At 57.3% G+C, this 23,348-nt stretch overlaps 1 protein-coding gene across 1 annotated transcript in view; it reads left to right on the top strand.

Moving 5' to 3' along the window:
• The window catches only part of LRP1 (LDL receptor related protein 1), a 79,745-nt gene that overhangs the window by 29,712 nt on the left and 26,685 nt on the right, over positions 1-23,348 (top strand). Inside the window, exons 13-40 of the mRNA XM_082741862.1 lie at positions 809-1,031; positions 2,373-2,574; positions 2,829-2,954; positions 5,114-5,254; positions 5,373-5,498; positions 6,174-6,290; positions 6,648-6,728; positions 8,334-8,501; positions 11,500-11,682; positions 12,121-12,321; positions 13,510-13,755; positions 13,968-14,165; positions 15,400-15,604; positions 15,786-15,950; positions 16,587-16,831; positions 17,063-17,194; positions 17,486-17,713; positions 17,962-18,136; positions 18,221-18,315; positions 18,512-18,661; positions 18,781-18,921; positions 19,247-19,381; positions 21,211-21,342; positions 21,589-21,723; positions 21,926-22,055; positions 22,197-22,323; positions 22,945-23,096; positions 23,188-23,312. Of these exons, the coding sequence (XP_082597988.1) occupies positions 809-1,031; positions 2,373-2,574; positions 2,829-2,954; positions 5,114-5,254; positions 5,373-5,498; positions 6,174-6,290; positions 6,648-6,728; positions 8,334-8,501; positions 11,500-11,682; positions 12,121-12,321; positions 13,510-13,755; positions 13,968-14,165; positions 15,400-15,604; positions 15,786-15,950; positions 16,587-16,831; positions 17,063-17,194; positions 17,486-17,713; positions 17,962-18,136; positions 18,221-18,315; positions 18,512-18,661; positions 18,781-18,921; positions 19,247-19,381; positions 21,211-21,342; positions 21,589-21,723; positions 21,926-22,055; positions 22,197-22,323; positions 22,945-23,096; positions 23,188-23,312 (4,484 nt within the window). The remainder of the gene's footprint in view (positions 1-808; positions 1,032-2,372; positions 2,575-2,828; positions 2,955-5,113; positions 5,255-5,372; positions 5,499-6,173; positions 6,291-6,647; positions 6,729-8,333; positions 8,502-11,499; positions 11,683-12,120; positions 12,322-13,509; positions 13,756-13,967; positions 14,166-15,399; positions 15,605-15,785; positions 15,951-16,586; positions 16,832-17,062; positions 17,195-17,485; positions 17,714-17,961; positions 18,137-18,220; positions 18,316-18,511; positions 18,662-18,780; positions 18,922-19,246; positions 19,382-21,210; positions 21,343-21,588; positions 21,724-21,925; positions 22,056-22,196; positions 22,324-22,944; positions 23,097-23,187; positions 23,313-23,348) is intronic.

Consider the following 23,348-nt stretch of genomic DNA (forward strand, 5'->3'; position numbering starts at 1 on the left):
GAACAGGGGAGAGCGGCCCAAGTGCAGCACTGAGGCAGGAATCAGAGGCCAAATGGGGGAAAGGTGCCCCATCTTCAGGACAATGGGAGTGATGCCTTACGCACATACAGTTCTGGTCCTGTCACTTCCATCTTGGGGCCCTCCACGGGCTCCCCTTGCCCTGGGAGTGAGACCCATGTCTTTATCAGGCCTGGGCTTCTGCAGGATCTGCCTGCGTCCCCTTGGCCTCATCTGCAGCTCTCTCCTGCCCTCGGAAGCTCTGTCCCCACTGCCCGCCATCTGTTCCTCAGACACCCCAGCTCTTCCTGCCTCCAGGCTTTTGCTCTGGGACTTGCTTTGCCCAGAGCTCCCAGACATTTGCACATCTAGCCTCTTGTCCGCATTCACACCTAGGCTCAAATGCCACCTCCTCAGAGAGGCCTTCCCCAGCTGCTGCCCAGTCCACTCTCTGTACCTTCACCCTGCTTCGTGTCCTGCCTGGTTTTCCTCAGCCTCCAAAGTGCGTCCCTTTCCAGTTGACTTATTTCTTGTCTGTACCCTGGGGTGGGATAGGACCTCCAGGAGAGCAGGGGCCTTGTCTCCACGGGTTCCCCGAGTGCCAAAACTGTGCCCAGCTCTCAGCACTCGACAAATGCTTGCTGAGTGCAGGAAGGAATGAAATGTGGGAGCGAGGGGTGAGCAGGCAGGAAGCCCCCGGGAGGAGCTCTGGCATTGCGCACATGGATTGGGATCACACAGAAGGCGGCCAAAGGCAGTGGTGGCCCGTGTGGAGGTGCACACCAGTGTCCTGACCAGTCACTGCCCACAGGTGGATGTACTGGACAGACTGGGAGGAGGACCCCAAGGACAGTCGGCGAGGGCGGCTAGAGAGGGCCTGGATGGACGGCTCACACCGAGACATCTTTGTCACCTCCAAGACAGTGCTTTGGCCCAATGGGCTGAGCCTGGACATCCCAGCAGGGCGCCTCTACTGGGTGGATGCTTTCTATGACCGCATCGAGACCATACTGCTCAATGGCACAGACCGGAAGGTAGGCGGGCATGCACCTGTGTGCGAGCATTCATGTGTGTGTCGCTAGGCTTGTGTGTGGAGGGGGCTTTTTTTTTTTTTTTAAGATTGTATTTGAGAGAGAGAGAGAGAACAAGCAGGGCTGGGGGCAGAGGGAGAGGGAGAGGCAGACACAGTCTCCCCACTGAGCAGGGAGCCTGATGCGGGACTCGATCCCAGGACCGTGGGATCATGACCTGAGCTGAAGGCAGATGCTTAACTGACTGAGCCAGCCAGACGCCCCTGGATGGGGCTTTTTGTGTGTGACCGCGTGGGCGTCTCTGTGTCCAGGCCCACGGGCTTCATGCACGCTCACCTACGTGTCTGTGGGCACGCGCCTCCCTGTGCTGTGTGTGGTGTGTGTCAGATCATCTGAAGGGCGCCTCTGTCAGAGTGCGTCTGGGGCTGCGTGTTGTCTGTGGGCTGGAGCAAGCGTGTGCGTACCTGAGCACACAGCGCGTGTGCACCTCCGCACATTTGTGCACTTACACACAGCACATTTTGGTGTATGCCAGCCGTGTCAGCCTCTGCCCATGTGCAGGACAGCTGGAGATGCCATGGACAGAGGTTTTGTCCCTGGTGCGGCTGTAGGCCTCTGAGACGCATGCCTATTTAAGCATGTGGACTGAACTCTTTCCTGGTAGATAAGGCCCTTGGTGGTCTGGTTCCTGGACTCTCTCTGGGGTCTTGTTCCTCCCCTTGTTCCCTGTACCCCGACATCTGAGCAAACGTCACTAGACTGCTCAGAATTCCTGGCGCACAGCTGGCCCTGTGCTGTTGCCAATGTAGTTTCCTGCCTCCACCCCCCTCCTCCTCCCTGTCCCACTGCTCAGGAGCCACCTTCCCCTGGATCTTGTCTCCAGAACCCCCGCCAGCCTGGACTATTGTGTGCACCCTCCATGGGACAACAGTGATTTTATGGCAGGGGCTGTGTCTTTCATACCATAGCTTGGCCCTTAATAGATCCTGGCAAGTGTTTGTTGACTGAAGAAATGAATGGATGGATTCTGGCTGTGTGCTAAGCACTGTGTGTATATGTGTGTGTGCACGCGTGCACATACACACATGTTGGGGGATGTGAACGAAGATGAATGTATCCAAGGGAGGGTAGTGTGGACAAGTTCCACATCAGCATCCCGCTGGGCCCAGGGTCGGGCACCTCACTGTGTACCAAGCTGTCACCCTCAGGGTCACCCAGGCTAATGGGGGAAACAAGACCCACACCCAGGACATGGACATGAAAATGAACAAAACCGTAACCTCCCAGGCCTTCCTCAGGCACCCATTTGTCCTCAGCTCCTTGGTAACCCCCCTCCGTTCTTAGATTGTATACGAGGGTCCCGAGCTGAACCACGCCTTTGGCCTGTGTCACCATGGCAACTATCTCTTCTGGACTGAGTACCGGAGTGGCAGTGTTTACCGCTTAGAACGGGGCACAGGCGGTGCGCCCCCCACTGTGACCCTTCTGCGCAGCGAGCGGCCCCCCATCTTTGAAATCCGCATGTATGATGCCCAGCAGCAGCAAGGTACCCTCTGGGGCTGGAGCCAGTGATGGGGTGGGGCCTGGGTGGGGGGTGAGGCTACTCAGGGGTGAAGGGACTCCCCAGGGATTATAGGCTCTGATTTTTGAGGCCCTTGGAGAAGAGTTTGACTGTCTTTCCCGTCTCCCTCCCTGTCCCATGCTTCCATGTCCTCTTCTTCAACATGATTATCGTCCTGTCGCCGCTGCCTCCCTTTCTGAATGTGACTTCTCCCTGTCCCCTCGGCCATGCCTTTGCAGTGGGGACCAACAAATGCCGCGTGAACAACGGTGGCTGCAGCAGCCTGTGCCTGGCAACCCCTGGGAGCCGCCAGTGTGCATGCGCCGAGGACCAGGTGCTGGACACAGACGGTGTCACCTGCTTGGGTATGAGGGGCCCAGCCAGGGTGGGAGGCCTGGGAGCAGTCCTCAGTGGGAGGGGGCCGAAGGGTCCAGTCAGAGATGAAAGAGGCCAAGAGGGCCCCGTGGGGACAACAGGAGGCAAGGGATGAGTGAGAGAAGACCCCGGGGGCTGGAGGGGTTTTAGGGAGGACCGGGGATGGGGGGAATTTGGGAGAACACAAAGATGAGGGGAAACTGAGTGATGATTGGGACAGCTTTGGAAAGAGGAACACATTCCTTTACATTCGTCTTCCCTTGATCAAAGTAATATAACAACAGCTCTAAATACTGGAAATGACAACCCGTGTGTTGCTAGCAGTGTGGCAAGTGAACAGCGTCTCTCTATGGCCAGCTGGGCTCCGAGGCTGCATTTACGTAGCTGAGATCACACGACACACGACACGTTAAGTGCCTTCCACCCTCTTGGGCTTGTACACGTCACAGCAGTTTCTGTGTCATTGTTGCGTTATTTGAAACAGGCTCTTCTTAGATCAAAGTAGGTCATGCTCGTTGTAAAAGAAATAAATAAATGAGCAGTATAGAAAAACACAAGTAGAAAGTACAAGTCACCCCAAATACCACCCCTCATGGATGTCACAGTTAACATTGAGGGGGGGGGTCACCCTTCCACACACTTCTTTACGTGTTTACCTTTACTTAAACAGAATTGCACTTCGCCGATTATTCTGTTCTCTGCTTTTTGTCACCGACAGTGGGTCATAGATACGTCAGCAGAATTTTTAATGACTGAAATATATTTCACTATTTCTCCCCACTCCAGGATGATCAGGTTGTTTCTCTCTTTTGGTAGAGTCACATCTAACATCAATTTCTTGAGCACAGATAGGTACTGAGACAGGGTTGTAAGCCCTTCCCATGCAGTAACTTGTTTACTCTTTAAAATATTCCTGTAGGGAGCGTGTATTTGATTATCCGCAGTATACAGATGAAGAAATTGAGGGCCGAAGTCCAAATAGTGATTTGAACCCAGGGAGTCGGACCCAGAACCTGTTTGGTTTTTTTTTTCTTCATCATTTGCTCCGCTATTTCCCACACCTTCCTGCCTTCCCATATTCTGGATGGTTACCTTAAGATAGAATCCCAGAAATTATAATGAGTCATTGGAACCTTAGCAGACGGCTAAGAAGGAGAGACTGAGGTCAGGTGGAAGGCAAGAGCATTGGCAGAGAGGGAACCTGAGTGGCCAGGGTGATGGAGGGATCCACACTGACACTGAAGTCTCCACGAATTAGAGTAAGAGAGAATTGGGGGAAAGTGACACCAGCCCAGGAGCTAAAACCCTTAAGATGCCCCGGAGTGTCCCGGGGCCCCGTGGAAGTAGGGCTTGGTGTAGTCGAATAGCATGAAAGTCAGCGCTGATTTTTCAGGACGGAGAGAATTGTCGGGAAGCAGTAGTGAGGAACAAGGTGACACATACCAGGTCCCGGTGGTCCAGGGCCACAAGAGAGACAGGAGGCACCCACAGGACATACAGAAGTTTCAGGGCTTAGAGTGGGAATGAGCGAAGGGTGGGTCAGAAAAACATCCAGCAGAGCTCAGTGTTCAGGGACAGGGGCCGACATGGGGGCGCTGGGCTTCTTGATGTTACCCGTGCAAATGCAGACCAAGGACATGGTGATTTCACCGCTGAGAGCTCAAGGCAGACAGGGGTGATGAGGTGGAAGTATTGGGGGCAGGAGGCTGCAGCCCTCAGAGTTCTGGGCCCCGTGTTCACTGCCGGTGGGGGCAGTGCCTCTGTGAAGGAAAAAGCCCATGGACCAGGATGGGGACCTCAGGGTCCCAGAGGTGACTTCCAGGAGGCAGTTTGTGGAGGAAGCAGGTGAGGAGTGGTCTTCTCAGGAGGGGGAAAAAAGTAGTGGGGAGGGGCTGGGGGCTCCAGGCCCTCTTGGAAGCAGGTGGTTTCAGGTCATACGGAAGTACTAGAAGTGTCGTCACCCCTGTGACTTGAAAAAGAGCTGCGGTATCCATCCAGATTATTTGGTCGTGAAGAATGACACCCTAGGGAAAATGACTCTGGGGATATTATTTAAAATGCGACAGCAGACGAGCGTAGTGCAGATAGGGGAGCACCTGTCCCATGAGCTGGGTCTGACTCTCCCCCCACACCCCTCTGGTACCTGCAGCGAACCCATCCTACGTGCCCCCACCCCAGTGCCAGCCGGGTGAGTTTGCCTGCGCCAATAGCCGCTGCATCCAGGAGCGGTGGAAATGCGACGGGGACAACGACTGCCTGGACAACAGCGATGAGGCCCCGGCCCTCTGCCGTGAGTCCTCGCCCCATCCCTGATCCCCACCCCTCACCCCCCACCCCCGCAGCAGGGTAAGGGGATGGCAGGGCTGGGTCCCGCCCACTCACGGAGCCCGGGCCTCTTCCCTCCCCAGATCAGCACACCTGCCCCTCTGACCGCTTCAAGTGTGAGAACAACCGGTGCATTCCCAACCGCTGGCTCTGCGACGGGGACAACGACTGTGGGAACAGTGAAGACGAGTCCAACGCCACTTGCTCAGGTGTGGGGTCGGGGTGGACCGCAAGGGGCACCCCTCAGGCAGGGAGGGGGAGGTGGGGGCAGGGGACAGGGTGACCTCCGCCAGGAGAGGAGCTCAGATTGTTAGGGCTGAGGGGCGGGGCTGCGAGCAGGAGGGGAGGAGTACCATCCCCTGCCCAGAAGAGTGGGGTTGGCTTTGTTGGCTCTGAGGACTGAGCTTGTGAGGAACAGAGCATGGCTTCAGATTGGAGACAGGAGCAAGGAGGGTAGATCTTCTCGGAGGACACCAGAGAAATGGGGTGAAGCAGATGGGGTGTCAGACCACATGGCTGGGTTTTTAAGTTTTTATTTAATTTATTTGTTTGAGAGAGAGAAAGAGCAAGTGTGAGCGGGTGGAGGGACAGAGGGACAGGGCAAGGGAAGGAGAGAATCCCAAGCCGACTCCGTGCTCAGCACAGAGCCCAGCCTGGGACTCGATCCCATGACCCCGAGAGCATGACCTGAGCCACAACCAAGACTCGGACACTTAAAGACCCAGCCACCCAGGCGCCTCACGCACAGATGGTTTTGAGCTTCTCTAAGAGAAATGGTTTTGAGACCCTTGGGAAGACTTCCTGATAGGCAGAGGATGGTAGGAAAGAAGAGGAAATGGAGAGGGGGATAGGACTATGAACAATTGCGCCCACCCTGTCCCTAGCTCGCACCTGCCCACCCAACCAGTTCTCCTGCGCCAGTGGCCGCTGCATCCCCATCTCCTGGACGTGTGATCTGGACGATGACTGTGGGGACCGCTCCGATGAGTCCGCCTCATGTGGTAAGAGGAGCAGCAGGGAAGCGAGGCTGGCACTGGGAAGGGGGAGCCCAGAAGAATGTGCTTGGGGCTAGGGGTGGGTGCTGGAGGGCCCCTGAACCGTAGTCCCTGGGGGGCCATGAGCGAGTTACTGCATCTCCATGGCCTCTGTGAGTTTTGTCTGCAAAACGGGGATAATCACTGTGCTGACATGGGGATTCAGTGAAATCATGCATGAAAAGCACTCAGCATAGGGCAAGTGGTTGGTAACCAGAAGCTTGAAAAGGGGAAGCTCAAAAGGATGGAGATGAACGAGCAGGCCTTTAGGCTGAGCCCCTGCCGCTTCCCACCGCTGACTGGGCTGTTCCTTTTCCCTGACAGCCTACCCCACCTGCTTCCCCCTGACTCAGTTTACCTGCAACAATGGCAGATGCATCAACATTAATTGGCGATGTGACAATGGTAAGAGCTCCCAACCTGCCCTGGTTCCGAGGAAAGCTCGAAGCCGCAGCCAGGTCCTGGGTGGGAGACAAAGGGGTCTTAGAATCAAGCTGGGGTCTCCTCCCAGTTCACTAAAGCCCCACTGGGTTGGCTGGGAGTGGTGAGTCCATGCCAGAAATCACATGGGAGAAACCAGTATGGACCGAGGGGAGACCCTCCTGGTTGCCCATTAGCACCTAGGGCCTGAGCGGCCCGTTCTCTGGTAGAGGACTGGGGGCTGGGGAGAAATGAGGGAGAAAGGCTGGAGGGGCAGAGCAAGGGGAGCCCAGTGCCCCGTTCCCTTCTCCCTGCAAACCCCAGCTCCTGGGGTCCTTGCTGCACCCTCCAGGCTCTGGCTTCAGGCTTGGGAGCCCAACTGGCGGTCGGCCACGGACCACGTGATGTCAGTCCTGAGCCACGGGGGCCAGTGGATCGTCATGTGTGTGCCGTGTCGTGGCTCTGGTGGTGTCTGTGTGTTGTGACGTGTTGTACCAGTGGCTCCAGCCCTGGCTGATTGTGAGAGGATGTATGGGGCCAACGCCACGTTGCCCCTCATCTGTGCTGTGTCTCGCGTGCCAATGGTTGCCCTGGCGGTTTCTGTGTTTCAGAGAAGGATTGTGGGGACGGCTCTGATGAAAAGACCTGTCCTGAGCCTGCCGGTCAGTGCATAGAAGCACATGCACCATCACCCCAGGGCCCCGGCTGGCCTCGGGCTGCCTCTCAGGACCCCCAGCAGCTCCGCTCTCCAGAGAGCAACTAGGACACGAAGGGAAAGAGATAGGGAGAGACGAGGCAATAGAGAGAGAAAGACAGCAGAAGGGCAAGAAGCAGAGAGGGCAGAGGAGAGGAGGTGACAGAGGTGGGGACAAGAAGAGCAAGACACAGAGGGCAGGATAGACAAACAAACCTAGTTGGAAAAGAGGCAGGGACACACCTCATGGGGGAAAGCCATACCCAGTCCTTCCAAGTGTCCTGAAAACGTGGAGGGAAGTCCTATAGCCCCCACCCACTGGACCTCAAAAGCAGGACATTCATTCAGTCACCCTCAGACGCCTTCCAGAAGTGGCCCCCAATCCTCCCCAGCTGTAGGCAGTATCCCCTCACCCGTGAGCAGGGCGCCCAGAGCCTGGCCTCCACCAGTGCCCAAGCTCGGGGCAGGGGAGGAGGCGGGGCGGGAGGGACTGATTAGTCCCCTCCCTCCCGAGCAGGGCGCCTTACCTACTCCACCCACCTTACTCCCACCCAAACCATAGAAGCCTCTGCCTTTCCCCAAAGCAAGGTGACCTCTGTTCCCACACCCTGCCAAAAGGAGAAAGGGAAAGGAGTGTGTCCAGTCCCCTACTCACTGCCTTCTGAGACTCCGGGAAGGGCTGTCGTGCCCCCCCTCCACTTCTCCCCACCCCCCACGTGGGCCATGGTGCATGCTGCAGTCTATGCAGTTTCTGTGTCTTTTCTGTTTGTTATTTTCTCAGTGGGGGCGTGGGGAGGTGGGAATGGGGCGGTGGGTGTGGGGGCCCCAAGCTGGGGTCACAGAGGAGGCAGCGGGCTGACCTGCTCTTCGCTTCTGCCATTCTTGCCTCCCCCCAGACAATGACTGTGGGGACAACAGTGACGAGGCCGGCTGCAGCCACTCCTGCTCCAGCACGCAGTTCAAGTGTAACAGCGGGCGCTGCATCCCTGAGCACTGGACCTGCGACGGGGACAATGACTGCGGGGACTACAGCGATGAGACCCACGCCAACTGCACCAACCAGGGTGAGAGCCTCGGGGCTCGCAGGTGCAACGTAGCCGTCCCGTGCCGGTCACACTCAACCATTCCTCTGTCCCCTTCCACCACCCCCCCAACTTTGTGCGCCGCAGACATCTGGGAACCAGAGATAACCCAGACCCGGCTCTTATCCTCAGGAGCTGCCTGGCGTGAGGGTGGGAGGGAGATTGTCGACAAACCCTCGTCACACGCTGTTAAGATGACGGGCTTTGCAGCTGGGTGGCCTTGGGTTTGAGCTCCAGCTCGGCCACTTACTATCTGGGTGGCCTTGAGCAAGTTGCTTCATCCCTGTGGGCCTCTGTGAGTGTCATCTGCAAAGTGGGGATAATAATAGCACCCACATCACGGTGCTGATGTGGGGGTTCGCTGAGATCGTGCACAAAAAGCATTCAGCATACAGCCTGTGCTTGCAAGCTGGGAGCTTGAAAACAACGATGCTGGGCGGGGTGATGGGTGAGGGTGAATGAGCACAGTGGGGACCCAAGGAGTGAGGCGTGGGCTCTGTGAGGGTTCTCCGTGCCGAAGCCTCCAGGGCCCAGTTAGGGGGCAATGGGGACCGAGTGTTCTGGAAGGTACAGACCCTCTGAAGGACGGTTTGTTTCTTGGCTCTGGCCCGTTGTTTCCATGGAAGACTGCAGACTCAGGGCAGTCCAGGCTTTAAGAGAAGTTAGACAGGCAGAGTTCTGTGTGAATCCTGCCCATTTCCAAACACTGGTGTATTAGCTTCCTGTGTCTGCCACAGCAGAGTACCACAGACTGAGCGGCTTAAACAGCAGACATTCATCGTGTCAGTTCTAGAAATTAGAAACCCAAGTCCACAATGTTGGCGGGGTTGGTTCCTTCTGAGGGCTGTGGGGGAGAATCCCTCCAGCTTGTGGTGTTGGCAGGCCATCTTTGGGATTCCTTGGCTTGTATGGGCTTCACCCCAGTCTCTGCCTTCATCCTCTCATGGTGTTCTCCCTGTGTGTATGCTTGTCTTTGTGTCTGGATTTCCTCTTTCTATAAGGACACAGTCATATTGGATTAAGGCCTACCCCAGTGATTTCATCTTAACTCGATCGTTTGCAAAGACCTCTTTCCAAAGAAGATCACATTCGCACACCAAGAGTTAGGACATCAGCATCTTTTTAGGGAACACAAATCAACCCACAACAACTGGCAGTGGACTTTAAAAGTTGGAAAAATGCTGTAGGCCAAAATCTTCCTGCGGGCCTTATCTGGGCCCTGGACTTCCAGCTTCCAACCTGTGCCCTGTAGAGGGAAGGCACATAGAGTGAGAGCAGTACAGTTGCACAAGCTCCCACCAGGGGCCCAGAACTGAGACGGAGGGCAGGGAGGGTCACCTGAGGCCCAGGAAACAGCCACTGAGTCTCAAGGGCCATCTCAGAAGTACGAGTGGGACAGGTAATAGTGCCTTGGGATTCTGAGAAAGGTGTCCCCAGAGGCCTGCGGTGTGGCAGAGAAAACACTCTGCCCCTCACCTACAAGCTGGCTGAACTTGGACAAATCATTTCCTCTGAGCCTTGGCTTCCTGCTCCATGAAATGAGAGGAGATGTGGGGGTCCTGGCCCATGAAAGCAGGCATGTCATGACTGGTAGCGACTGTTAATGGCGGTGGTGAGCTAAAGTGGTCTGGGGTTATTTAGGATGATGTGGGGCCTGAACTGGGCCCTGATGAGGGCTTGGACAGTGGCCAAATGGACAAGAGGGAGGGTCCTCAGATGGAAGGTGGGTAGGGGTGGAGAACACAGTAGCAAGATTTAGAGAGTGAAACTGGGCACTTCCATCTCTGCCTGTTGGGGCCGCTCAGGCCGGAGCGGTCAGCCGGGAATGAAGCTGCGCCCAGAAGGGACAGATGACATCAGCAGGGGAAAGTCAGGCACTGGGACCCCTGAAGGACTTTGAAGCTGGAGGTGATAAGATGGAGGAGGTGCTTTCAGAGGACAGTCCTAGAAGGGGATCCAATCAGAGGGGCCCCCCGAGGAAGGAAGCTCAGCTAGGAGGCCGCTGCCGAGAGGCAGGCATTGAGATGAGAGCATTGATCGGATTGGTGGCCGGGCAACACGGAGGAGCGGGCAGCAGTGTGAGAGCAAGGTGGGGCTCCTGCCCCGTCAGCGGTGGGGGCCTCTGGGTGCCGCTCCCACAGCTTCCTGACCTCCTGAGTCAGACCTCGACCCAGCAGCTGGAGTGCGCCTGCAACCCATGAGTCACACCACAGCCGGGCCCTGCCCTGCAGCCTGCACTGGCCCCCCACATGCTTGCACGGAGGCCCAGCCCCACTCCACGGCCTGCAGGGCTCCCACCACCTCGCTGACTTGTGTTCCTGCTGCTCCTTTCCTGCAGCCGGACAGCCTCAAATACACCTTGGGCATTTTACTTATATGCCCGCCTGGTCCCGTCTCCGCGACTTTGCACCAGCTGTTCCCTCTGCCTGGGCTGAACCCCTCGGGATGCTCATGGCTCATGTCATTCAGGCCTCTGTTCAGACTTCTCCCACTCAGAAGCCTTCCTTGGCCATCTTACCCAGTGCCATTGACACAGCTTCATCTCCATGGCTTTGATCGCTCCCCACTAGAACGTCAGCTCCGTGAGGGTAGACACTTGGTCTTGCTCACACTGGTACCAGGAACAGTGCCTGGCACACCAGAGGTGCTTGATAAGTGTTTATGGCCTTCCTGGGTAAAGCAGAGGCTAGGTGAAGGTGGTGGGTCTTTGAGCTCTGGCCTGGCAAATTGCTTAACCAATAGACCACTGGTGTGTAAAATAGAGAGATTCTTGACTAGCCAGTTGCTGGGGTCCTGGGAGGTGTGACCTTCTTGCCTCCAAGTTAGCTTCTGAGAAGTGTCAGCCAGGCTCAGAGAACTCTCCACCCCTGCCTCAGCTCATACTCCAGACTGGGGAGAACAGGAGGGGGGTTGGGAAGGCAAACATGAGAATGGCTGGCCTAGAGCCCCTACCCCCATGCCCCCCCTCTGCCCCCTGCAGCCACGAGGCCTCCTGGCGGCTGCCACAATGATGAGTTCCAGTGCCGGCTGGATAGTCTGTGCATCCCCCTACGGTGGCGCTGTGATGGGGACACTGATTGCATGGACTCCAGCGATGAAAAGAGCTGCGAGGGAGTGACCCACGTCTGTGACCCCAATGTCAAGTTTGGCTGCAAAGATTCTGGTAAAAAGAAGAATGGGCGGGAGCTTGGGCTAGGGTGATCGGGACAGGGGGAGACCATACTGGGAGCAGGGGAGTGGCAAGGGAGATAGCACTATGCTGGTGGCGGAGGGGCAGGGGGCGGGGGCACTGGGAGGCAAAGGGCTGCACAGAAGCTTGCGGGTGACGCCTGGGGGAAGTAGTGGAGGGTCCAGGGCCTGCACTAAGGGCCCTGGGAACCAAAACCATCACCGTCAATGTTGAGCTTCAGCACAACTCTTGCAGACTCTTGCTTTCTCTGTTGCCCATGTGAATCTGACAGAGAAGGCCTCAAGGTTCCTAGTGGACCCCAAGGCATTACAATCACGGCCCTATTAGAGAAGCGCACTGGGTCTGGGAAGAAAGACATGGAGAGAGCCTTTGTGCCCAGGCCTGGCGCCTCACACTATATCCATCCCTCAGCTCGATGCATCAGCAAAGCATGGGTGTGTGATGGCGACAGTGATTGTGAAGATAACTCGGATGAAGAGAACTGTGAGTCCCTGGCCTGCAGGCCACCCTCGCACCCCTGTGCCAACAACACCTCAGTCTGCCTGCCCCTCGACAAGCTGTGTGATGGCAACGATGACTGTGGAGATGGCTCGGATGAGGGAGAGCTGTGCGGTGAGGCCCAAGCCTAAGAGAGGCCCCAAGATAGGAGTGGGGAGGGCGGCTGGGGAAGGAGCCTGGGCCGGGGCCAGCGCTTGTGGAGCAGGACAAGCTCTGTGGGGAGAGATCTCTGAGTGGGAAGGAGCAGCTCAGGCTGCTGGGGAGGACTTCCCCAGAGCAGTTACCAACAGCCTTTGTTGAGTTCAGACTCAGCTGGGCAAGAGGCTGAGCCGAGCACGCCACACTGTTAGAGCATATTAATCCCTCCATTGGCCCTGTGAGGCAGATGGAACTATTGTCTCCATCTTACAGATGAGAAAACTGAGGTGGAGGGGTTAAATAACTGGTCCAAAGTCACATGGCTCCTAAACTGTTGTGGAGAGTGCCTGGTGCAACCCCTTCCTGCAGGCGCATCTCCTCCCCCACACCCAGATGGTGGAACAGCACAGAGCTGCCTTTAAAAACAAAGACGCCAGGGTTGCGTGTTGATACGGTCAGGACAGCCTTCCCAGAGGAGGCAGGGATTTAACTGGGTTCCCAAAGATGATGCTTAGATCTTCCACAGTGAGAAGCGGGGGCGAGGAGTCTGTGCATTCAAGGGTCAGAACAAATAGGGGTCAGGGAGGACCACATGGTGGATGGGGGGATGAGGAGTGGAGCAGAGGCGCCTGTCTCCTCCGGGCAGGCAGGGCATCTGTTCCTGGGGGAGAGGAGTGGGAGAGGAGGCAGGCTGGGACTGGCCCAGAGAACTGCTGACGGGTCATCAGTCAGGGCTGGCGGATCTCAGGGTGTGTCAGAGAACCCCGGCAAGATGTTCCCTACCACACCCCACCTCAGTCATGCCCAAGTCAGGGGAGACCGAGGAAAGGGCAGCCCACCAAGAGAGGTGAAAAGCTGCACCCCCACCCCAGCCACCATGGGCTCAAGAAGGGACAGGGAAACGGAGACCCCATGCTGCTGTGATGTGGGGGCACTCCTCCTGGTCCTGGTGCTGGGTACTGGGGTCTTAACCCTGGTCCCGAGGGAGCCTGGCAAGTGGAGGGGCAGAGACTTGGCCAGAAATGGAAAAGAAGGATGCCATGGGCAGGGAGCCAGGGTTCTGTCTGGGCCACCCAGGACTTGGGGCCAGGTCAGGCCATGGTCCTGCCTCGTCCCAGCTTCTGACCCTGTCCTGGGTCCTGTCCCCTGCTGGCCACCCTGCAGACCAGTGCTCTCTGAATAACGGAGGCTGCAGCCACAACTGCTCGGTGGCACCTGGTGAAGGCATCGTGTGCTCGTGCCCGCTGGGCATGGAGCTGGGGCCCGACAACCACACCTGCCAGATCCAGAGCTACTGTGCCAAGCACCTCAAGTGCAGCCAGAAGTGCGACCAGAACAAGTTCAGCGTGAAGTGCTCCTGCTACGAGGGCTGGGTGCTGGAGCCGGATGGCGAGAGCTGCCGCAGCCTAGGTGACATGCGGGTGAAAGGTGGTGGGGAAGGCTGGGCAGGCTGGGGCAGGCCCCCGAGCCGCCGTTGGCTGGGTTTTGGCTGCCGGATGCCAAAGGCTGCTGTTTCCACCCGTGACCAGGCCCGGGGCCAGCAGGGACACTGCCTGCTCTGGGACCGGGTGGCTCTGAGGCAGCAAGCCCTACGCTGACCCCTGTATTCCACCCCTCCCCAGACCCCTTCAAGCCATTCATAATCTTCTCCAACCGCCACGAGATCCGGCGCATCGATCTTCACAAAGGGGACTACAGCGTTCTGGTGCCTGGCCTGCGCAACACCATCGCCCTGGACTTCCACCTCAGCCAGAGCGCCCTCTACTGGACTGATGTGGTGGAGGACAAGATCTACCGTGGGAAGCTGCTGGACAACGGAGGTGACCGCCCCCTCCTACTGACCCAGGACTGTCGCGGGTGGCCCACACACAGAAGGGGCACCTGGGGACTCAGAGCTGCGGACCCAGATCCAGGCCGTCCCGAAGCCAAGGCCTAGCTCCCCCATCCCCCACACTCTCATTAATTGGGTTAGATTTTGCTGTGGGTCTCAGTTCCTGACGCCCGGTAATTATCGTCAGCAGAGCCGGCAGCCTGATAATTAACAAAATGATCAGCCTTTCTTTGGAATGGCCTGGAGCTCCCTGAATCCTCGAACAGCAGGCTTAAAAGGAAAAAGCCATTTAGGGATGGGGTACCTGAATCCTCCCTTCTGTCCAAAAGCGGCCTGACCCATCACAAACTTCTCTCATTAGTAACACACGTACTGAGCACCTGCGTACACATGGGGCCTGGGGAGACAGCAGTGATCATAGCAGGCTGTGATGGCTGCCCTCGTGGAGCTTACACACCAGGGAAACATCAGATATGAGCAAAACAAACGAGTACAACGTGGAATATAGCAGAAGGGATGGTGCTGTGGGTATAAAGAAAGGAGGTCGGGGTCAGGTAGGGAGAACGGGGATTGACATTCTAAACTGGGTGGTCAAGGAAGGGCCTCTAAGAGGCAACATTTGAGCAAAAACTTGAAAGCACATTTTACTAAAGGAGTTTGTATTGTTTGTGATAGAAAAAAACTTGGAGCCATTCTACATATTCATCAGCAAGGGGATGGCTAAGCAGATTGTGATAATATTCACACTATGCAACAGTTAAAAAAATATATATATATATGTATGTATACATACGTATATACATACATACATGTATACATACATATATATATGTGTGTATGTGTATATATATTTTTCCCCTGTGGAAAAATCTTCAAGATAGTTTATGAAGTGACTTCTAGAAAGTTCTCATATTGACTCTGTGTTTGCCCACACCACCACCCCAAAGCCTCCACCCTCTACTCTGACCTCCTTCCATGGGTTAGCCCTTCAGAGGAAAGGTGTGACTTTCCCTTCTTCAGGGTTCTGGAAACCAGGCCTCTCCTCTCCTATTTGACTTCCTGGTGGGGTGGAGGGTCTGGGTGAGATGAGTGGGGGGTGTCTGCGAACCCCAGGTGAAGCTGGGGTTTGTCAGACATATTGGCAGAGGTGTCAAGGCTGAGGGTGAGTCATCTAGACTTCCTAGTCTACTGTGATTTCACGCTCATGACCTTCTCTTCACCAGCCCTGACCAGCTTCGAGGTGGTGATTCAGTACGGCTTGGCCACCCCCGAGGGTCTGGCTGTAGACTGGATTGCAGGCAATATCTACTGGGTAGAGAGTAACCTGGACCAGATTGAGGTGGCCAAGCTAGACGGGACCCTTCGGACCACCCTCCTGGCTGGTGACATCGAGCACCCGAGGGCAATCGCACTAGATCCACGAGATGGGTGAGGACCCTGCCCAGCCCTGTTCTGGCCCCATGGTCCCCTCTGAAGCGTCATTCAGCTGGGTCGGGGACACCTGTCTCTTCAAAGGCTATTTACCCCCTCTGCCCTTTACCAAAGATCCTATAATAGCCCCATGCCAGGCCCTTGACCTTGGCACCCCGACCCCCTCCCCCTTCCCCAGGATCCTGTTTTGGACGGACTGGGATGCTAGTCTGCCGCGCATCGAGGCCGCTTCCATGAGTGGGGCTGGGCGCCGCACCATCCACCGGGAGACGGGCTCAGGGGGCTGGCCCAACGGGCTCACTGTGGACTACCTGGAGAAGCGCATCCTCTGGATCGACGCCAGGTCAGCACCCCCCACCATGACCCCAGAGGCTCCCATCTCTCCCCTCCCCTCCAGGGACAGGGTGGGGTTGGGATCCTCAGGACTTGGTAGTGAAAAGGCCTGGTCAGCTGGAACCCAAACTGGGGCGGCCAAGGGCTGGGCCCAGTGGGAGGACAGAGATGACAGGTGAGGCCAGGCTGGGGGAGGAGGTGTGGGAAGAAGAGGCTGGAAACAGGTCTGCACTGGGGGCCTGGCCCAGGCTTGGGCAAGGCAGAAATGCAACCTCTCGTCCTCATTCACGGATCTCTGCCCCCTGCCAGTGGGCTTTATCTGCCCAGGGGAAGGGGCACCTTCTAATTGGTCTGCTCAGAGGGGGTGCCTTTTTCCAACCTCCTGCAAGCCCCTTGTGTACTCACTGTGGCCCTATGGAGAAGGGAGCCAAGAGATCCAGGGCATGGGATTTGGGATCCAAGAGCCGGGGTCCTAGAGGTCAAACCATTCTGGTTCTCACTCCACATTGTCATGTTGGTTTCTCCCGGCCGGCAAGGCCTGGGAGGAAGAACTGCTCCAGTGTGAGAGGGCTGTGGGGGGCGGGGGCCAGGGGGCCAGGGTCTGGCCCCCGCCAGCATCCTCACTCTGCCCCGACCACGCTCTCAGGTCAGATGCCATTTACTCAGCCCGTTACGACGGCTCCGGCCACATGGAGGTGCTTCGGGGACACGAGTTCCTGTCGCACCCGTTTGCAGTGACGCTGTATGGGGGGGAGGTGTACTGGACGGACTGGCGGACAAACACGCTGGCTAAGGCCAACAAGTGGACCGGCCATAATGTCACCGTGGTGCAGAGGACCAACACCCAGCCCTTTGATCTGCAGGTGTACCACCCCTCCCGGCAGCCCATGGGTAAGGGGCCAGCAGCCTCGGCAGAAGCCCTCCAGGAGAGAGGGCGCCGTGAAAGCATGAGGGGCTATGCTGAGATGGTGGGACAGGCCAGCCTGTTGATGGAGGAGGGTCTGGTGATGCTGAAATGGGGAGGGGGAGAGCGGGTGAAGAGGGGTTGGTCCAGGTGAGAAGGGCCAGGTAGGTGCTGGCAGATCACAGGATGCCCTCACTTCTCCTCTCCCCCTGCCCCAGCTCCCAATCCTTGTGAGGCCAATGGGGGCCGGGGCCCCTGCTCCCACCTGTGTCTCATCAACTACAACCGGACGGTCTCCTGCGCCTGCCCCCACCTCATGAAGCTCCACAAGGACAACACCACCTGCTATGGTAGGAGGCCGCTCCCTCAAGGCCACGGGTAAACTGAAGCCCAAGGGGAAGGTGTCAGGACCCCAGGCTCATGACTGGAAGCGAGGGTAGACCGTCCCAGTTGGAGAGGCTGCAGAGACAGCCACTGGAAGAAGAGGCAGGAACTCAGGCAGGGATGTGACGCCCATGCTATCACTTCCTGATAGCCAATGGCCAGCTGTGAATGGAAGGAACCAGAAGAACCCTCATGTGGGTGGGCGGGAAGCATGAAGGAAAGGGACTGCCCTCGGTGACCCGGCCCGTGCCCCACAGAGTTTAAGAAGTTCCTGCTGTACGCACGTCAGATGGAGATCCGGGGGGTGGACCTAGAGGCCCCCTACTACAACTACATCATCTCCTTCACGGTCCCTGATATTGACAACGTCACCGTGCTGGACTACGATGCCCGCGAGCAGCGTGTCTACTGGTCCGATGTGAGGACACAGGCCATCAAACGGGCCTTCATCAACGGCACGGGCGTGGAGACCGTCGTCTCTGCAGGTTCTGCCCTGGCCCTGGACCCCCGCAGTGGGCGTGGGCGCCCCCCCATCCGGCTCTCCTTCCCATCCCTGGTGCTCTCGATCCCAATATTCCTTTTCAAAATCTTCCCCCTTCTCAGTGCTCCAACCCTGGATTCCCGATCCCCAGCCACCCCCCCGCCAAAACCAGGCCGGTCCCCCACCTCCTCCAGCCTCCCGACCTATACCCCCGCAAATACCCATCCTCCAAGTCCCCACTGTGCTCCCCAGACTTGCCAAATGCCCACGGGCTGGCTGTGGACTGGGTGTCCCGAAACCTGTTCTGGACAAGCTACGATACTAACAAGAAGCAGATCAACGTGGCCCGGCTGGATGGCTCCTTCAAGAACGCGGTGGTGCAGGGCCTGGAGCAGCCCCACGGACTGGTGGTCCACCCGCTGCGTGGGTCAGTCCGGGACCCAGGGTTGGGGGTCGTGGGATGTGGGGCAGGAACAGAGAGGTCTGACTTCATCTTCCCGCACCTTCCCAGGAAGCTCTACTGGACCGATGGGGATAACATCAGCATGGCCAACATGGACGGCAGCAACCGGACCCTGCTCTTCAGTGGCCAGAAGGGCCCTGTGGGTACGAGCTTGCCTTTCCCGAACTGCAGCTTGCCCTAATTCCTCAGTCAGGAGATCCTCGGGGTCCACTGATTGCCCCTCTGTCTGCCAAACTCCTAGCTTAGTGTGTGTCCTCACCATCCTCCCTCAAGACCATATATCCCTCAGCCCCCTGCCCAGGAGCCACGCTCCCTGGCAGTGACACCCACCTCTTCCAGGCCTGGCTATCGACTTTCCCGAAAGCAAACTCTACTGGATCAGCTCTGGCAACCACACCATCAGCCGCTGCAACCTGGATGGGAGCGGACTGGAGGTCATCGACGCCATGCGGAGCCAGCTGGGAAAGGCCACGGCCCTGGCCATCATGGGTGAGGGTTGCTGGCTGGGGGCAGGGACAGGAGCAGAGAGGCTGGGCCTGTCCGGGCTGGGGGTGGGGCCCTCCCGGGTGGGGCCCTCCCCGGGATCTCATCCCCTCCTGCCTCCCCAGGGGACAAGCTGTGGTGGGCAGATCAGGTGTCAGAGAAGATGGGCACGTGCAACAAGGCGGACGGCTCAGAGCCTGTGGTCCTGCGGAACAGCACCACTCTGGTGATGCACATGAAAGTGTACGACGAGAGCATCCAGCTGGGTGAGGCCTGCGGCCAGGCTGCAGAGGGGCTCCGTGGGCAGGGAGGTGAATGGGGATGAGCACGGGCTCGACACCACTCTGCACCCAGAGGGGCTCCTCTTTCTCATTCTCCCGAAGGTGCCGTATGTGCTAACAGCCACACCGGTTGCAAGAGCTGGGGGTCTGCGAGAACAAAAGACTGGGCGTGGGTTGGGTGGTGACCCCCACCCAAGGTCCAGGGTGAAGGCAGAGCCCATTCTGTCCCTGGGCACTGCAAGCCTGACTGTGAGGTCCCGAGGAGGGCCACCTCATCCCTTTCTTCCTCTGTGCCTCCCACCCACCCCAGACCACGAGGGCACCAACCCCTGCAGCGTCAACAACGGGGACTGCTCCCAGCTCTGCCTGCCTACGTCCGAGTCCACCCGCTCCTGCATGTGCACCGCCGGCTATAGCCTCCGGAGCGGCCAGCAGGCCTGCGAAGGTCCGTGCCCAACACCGCCCAGGGACCCCCCCACCCAAGCCCTGACCCCTCCTGCCCCCTGCCCCCCACCTGCCCCCTGTCACCCTGTGGACAGGACTGCATGGATCTCGTATTACTAAGTGCCTCCTGAATGAGATGTTTGGTAAGCCCCCACCATGCTGGGAGCTGGTGGGGAACCCCGGGGGTAGAAGTCCCTGTCCTGTTCCCATGCCGCAGTCTTAGCCAGAGATGGGGCTAACCTGGAGGGGAAACGGGATGGTGAGGTGCTCTCCGGGCCCTGCAGGAGGGTTTTGGAGAAAGAGATGTCGGCAGGCAGTGCCAGGGCTGGCCTCATGGAAGAGGTGTGCTGTGAGCCTAGTTCTACAGGGCAAGGAGGATTTGAGTGCATGGCTCAAAGGAGGAAGAACAAGTGAGGCACAGGGTCCAGAGCAAGAGGAGGAAGTGTGCAAGGGCCCTCAAGGCACCAAGCCCATAGGTGGGCAGAGTATGGGAGGGATCATAGGTGATTGGCTGTGGGGTAAGTCAGGCCTCTGGTGTGTTCTCAGCAAGGAGTGCCTGGAAGGTGGTGTTTGGGGCAGATTAACCTGGCGGCAGAGAGCCGGCTGGTGGGGGAGGGAGAAACCAAACCCAGGTGGTTAGACCAGTTAGGAGGCTATTAGCGTGAGCCCCGTGTTAAGAGATGGGGCTTAGCAGCTGGGTTGAAGAGAAGGGTTGAGACTCAAACATTTCACAAGAACTTGCTGACTGATTTATGAATTTGCCCCAGGACAGCACTTCCCAAAGTGCGCTCTGGGAACCTTCCTCTTTGATGTGGGTAGATGTTACAGAAAGAAGCACTGGGTTGAACAAAGTTTAAGTGTTTTTTGCTGCAGAACTTCTCAGAGTCTTGAATATGTTCATCTGCACTGAGAATTTTTCTCAAGAGAAGACTCTAATGTTTGGGGTTGCCCCAAACTCCTTTGACCATGAGTCCTTTTTTTTCATGGAGCCTGAGAAACCAGAGCCTGCTGGGGGATTGATCTGGGTACATACTGTATCAAGGGATAAAGGCAGTGGAGGGTTCTGGCTCATGTTGATGGTGGCACCTTGTAAGAAATGGGAAAGCAGAGAGGGGCCTGGGTAGCTCAGTCTATTAAGTGTCTGCCTTCAGCTCAGGTTATGGTCCTGGGGTCCTGGGATTGAGTCCGGCATCAGGCTCCCTGCTGGCACTGCCTGCCCCTCCCCCGACTTGTGCTCACGCCCTCCTCTCTCTCTCTCAAATGAATAAATAGTTTTTAAAAATAAAAAGAAGAAGAAGAAGAAGAAATGAGAAAACAGAATGAGACCAGTTCAGGAGTGAGAAATCAGTAATGTTGAGTTTTAGGTGTTTGAGAGAGGGTGTAGGTGACACAGGCCAGACTGAGGAGGATAAAGAGGAACCTAAGATGGAAGTCTTCACTGAGGAGTCATCTCGTTCCATTGCTTTGTCTGAACCTCCCCAGGTCCTCCCCAACAGCCCTTGGGGTTGCGGGGTTGTATTGAGTGAAGGGAGATTAAAGGGCCCCCTTTGGGAGAGAGAAATCCAGGTCTCTTCTGCCCTCTAGTGGGGACTAGCAGTCTTGCAGGCGCTTCACCAGAGGTGCTCTCCTTTCCTATTCCCCACATTCCCAGCCCAAGCTGCAGGCCTCAGACTAAGTAAAGTGTGTGTTTCTGTGTGTTGAATGGGGAGGAGTGATAGCTGTGAGAAGATATCAAAAAGAAGCAGAAAACAATAATAGGTTTGAGAGTGACAGACCCCAAGCTTAAAGGTGTGTCACTGAGGCCTGGGCCTGAGTGTCCTTGCGTTTCAGGTGTGGGTTCCTTTCTCCTGTACTCTGTGCATGAGGGAATCCGCGGAATCCCCCTGGATCCCAACGACAAGTCAGATGCCCTGGTCCCAGTGTCGGGGACGTCCCTGGCTGTCGGCATCGACTTCCATGCTGGTGAGTGATTTGGTGGCAGGAGGGAGTGGGACATTACTTTGGGGATGGTGTGCTCTGTAAGAGGCTGCCCGACCACAGGTGGAGGGGGAGACAACACAGCACCCCCACCCTACTCTGTCTTCCCTTCTAAGCTTCCTGCCCCTATCCCAGCACTGACCTCCACCTTGACTGCCATTTGATTCTGCCCACCCTCCAACCTTTCCCCTGTCTTGTGGGATATCCCCATGTTGGCTCCTCTACCTCCAGAAAACGACACCATTTACTGGGTGGACATGGGCCTAAGCACCATCAGCCGGGCTAAGCGAGACCAGACATGGCGTGAGGATGTGGTGACCAATGGCATTGGCCGCGTGGAGGGCATTGCCGTGGACTGGATCGCAGGTGAGCCGTGAGAGGGTCCTGGGTGGGCTGGGGGCCTCCAGGTGAGGTAGAGGCCCAGCAGGGCAGATGTGGGATCTCAGGAGAAGTCTGAGGAGGAGTAGGCCAGAACAGATGGGGAGCAGCAGGGATCTAGAGGCTGAAAAGGGACCAGGTACAAGTGCTCCCACCCATTCCTCCTCCTCTCCACCCACTCTCTCCTCAGGCAACATCTACTGGACCGACCAGGGCTTCGATGTCATTGAGGTCGCCCGGCTCAATGGCTCTTTCCGCTATGTGGTCATCTCCCAGGGTCTGGATAAACCCCGGGCCATCACTGTTCACCCAGAGAAGGGGTGAGAAGCTGGACAGGCTGTCCAGGTCCCAGCCCTGGCTCGGGTCTGGCCTGGTCACTCCCCACAGCCCACACTGACGAGACCTTCTCTTCTCGGTGGTCTGGGGACTGACCCCCAACTTCTCCCTCCTCCACCCCACAGGTATCTGTTCTGGACTGAGTGGGGCCAGTACCCACGTATTGAGCGGTCTCGGCTAGATGGTACTGAGCGGGTCGTGCTGGTTAACGTCAGCATCAGCTGGCCCAACGGCATCTCAGTGGACTATGAGGTTTGGGTGCAGGCTGGGCCCTGGAGCCCATGGGCTATCCAGACCCTATGCTCTGGGGGAGGCTCCCCTTACCCTATGCTTTTCTTCCCATTGACTCTCCCTGTGATGAGGCCCCATTTGGTGGGAAGATGTGGACCTAGGGTAGTCATGGGGTCTTCTGGCCCAGCTCCTGACCCAGAATGGGACTCCTGCCACCCCAGGGGGGTACAGGGCCATCACTCAGAAGTGAGGATGGAGGGGCGCCTGGGTGGCTCAGTGGATTAAGCCGCTGCCTTCGGCTCAGGTCATGAACTCAGTGTCCTGGGATCGAGCCCCGCATCGGGCTCTTTGCTCAGCGGGAGCCTGCTTCCTCCTCTCTCTCTGCCTGACTCTCCGCCTACTTGTGATCTTTCTCTCTGTCAAATAAATTAATAAAATCTTAAAAAAAAAAAAAAGAAGTGAGGATGGAAGGCATGCCTAGAGCTTGTCAGACTGGCAGGTCAGAGGGCGGGAAGGATATGGAAGAAGCAGGAGAAAGACACGGGAGGCAGGAGTGAGTGGGACCCGTCCTGTGGTCCAGGACCCTGGGGCTGATTAGAAGCACTGGGCATTAGAGGTGAGGTGGGTGCCTCTGGCTTGTAGGATGGAAAGCTCTACTGGTGTGATGCCCGGACAGACAAGATTGAGCGGATTGACCTGGAGACGGGTGAGAACCGTGAAGTGGTTCTGTCCAGCAACAACATGGACATGTTCTCCGTGTCCGTGTTTGAGGATTTCATCTACTGGAGTGACAGGTGAGGTCTTCTGCCCTGGTCTTCTCCTCCGCCGTCTGTTCCCGCCCTCTGTCAACGCCCTGCTCACAGCCTAGCCCTTCCCTTCCCCCAGGACTCATGCCAATGGCTCCATCAAACGCGGGAGTAAGGACAATGCTACAGACTCCGTGGCCCTGAGAACGGGCATCGGCGTCCAGCTAAAAGACATCAAAGTCTTCAACCGGGACCGGCAGAAAGGTGAGGTTCACGGGGGGCCCCCTGGCCTGGGAATGA

This window comes from Mustela nivalis (assembly GCF_964662115.1).
Source record: "Mustela nivalis genome assembly, chromosome: 7".
Classification (NCBI taxonomy): domain Eukaryota; kingdom Metazoa; phylum Chordata; class Mammalia; order Carnivora; family Mustelidae; genus Mustela; species Mustela nivalis.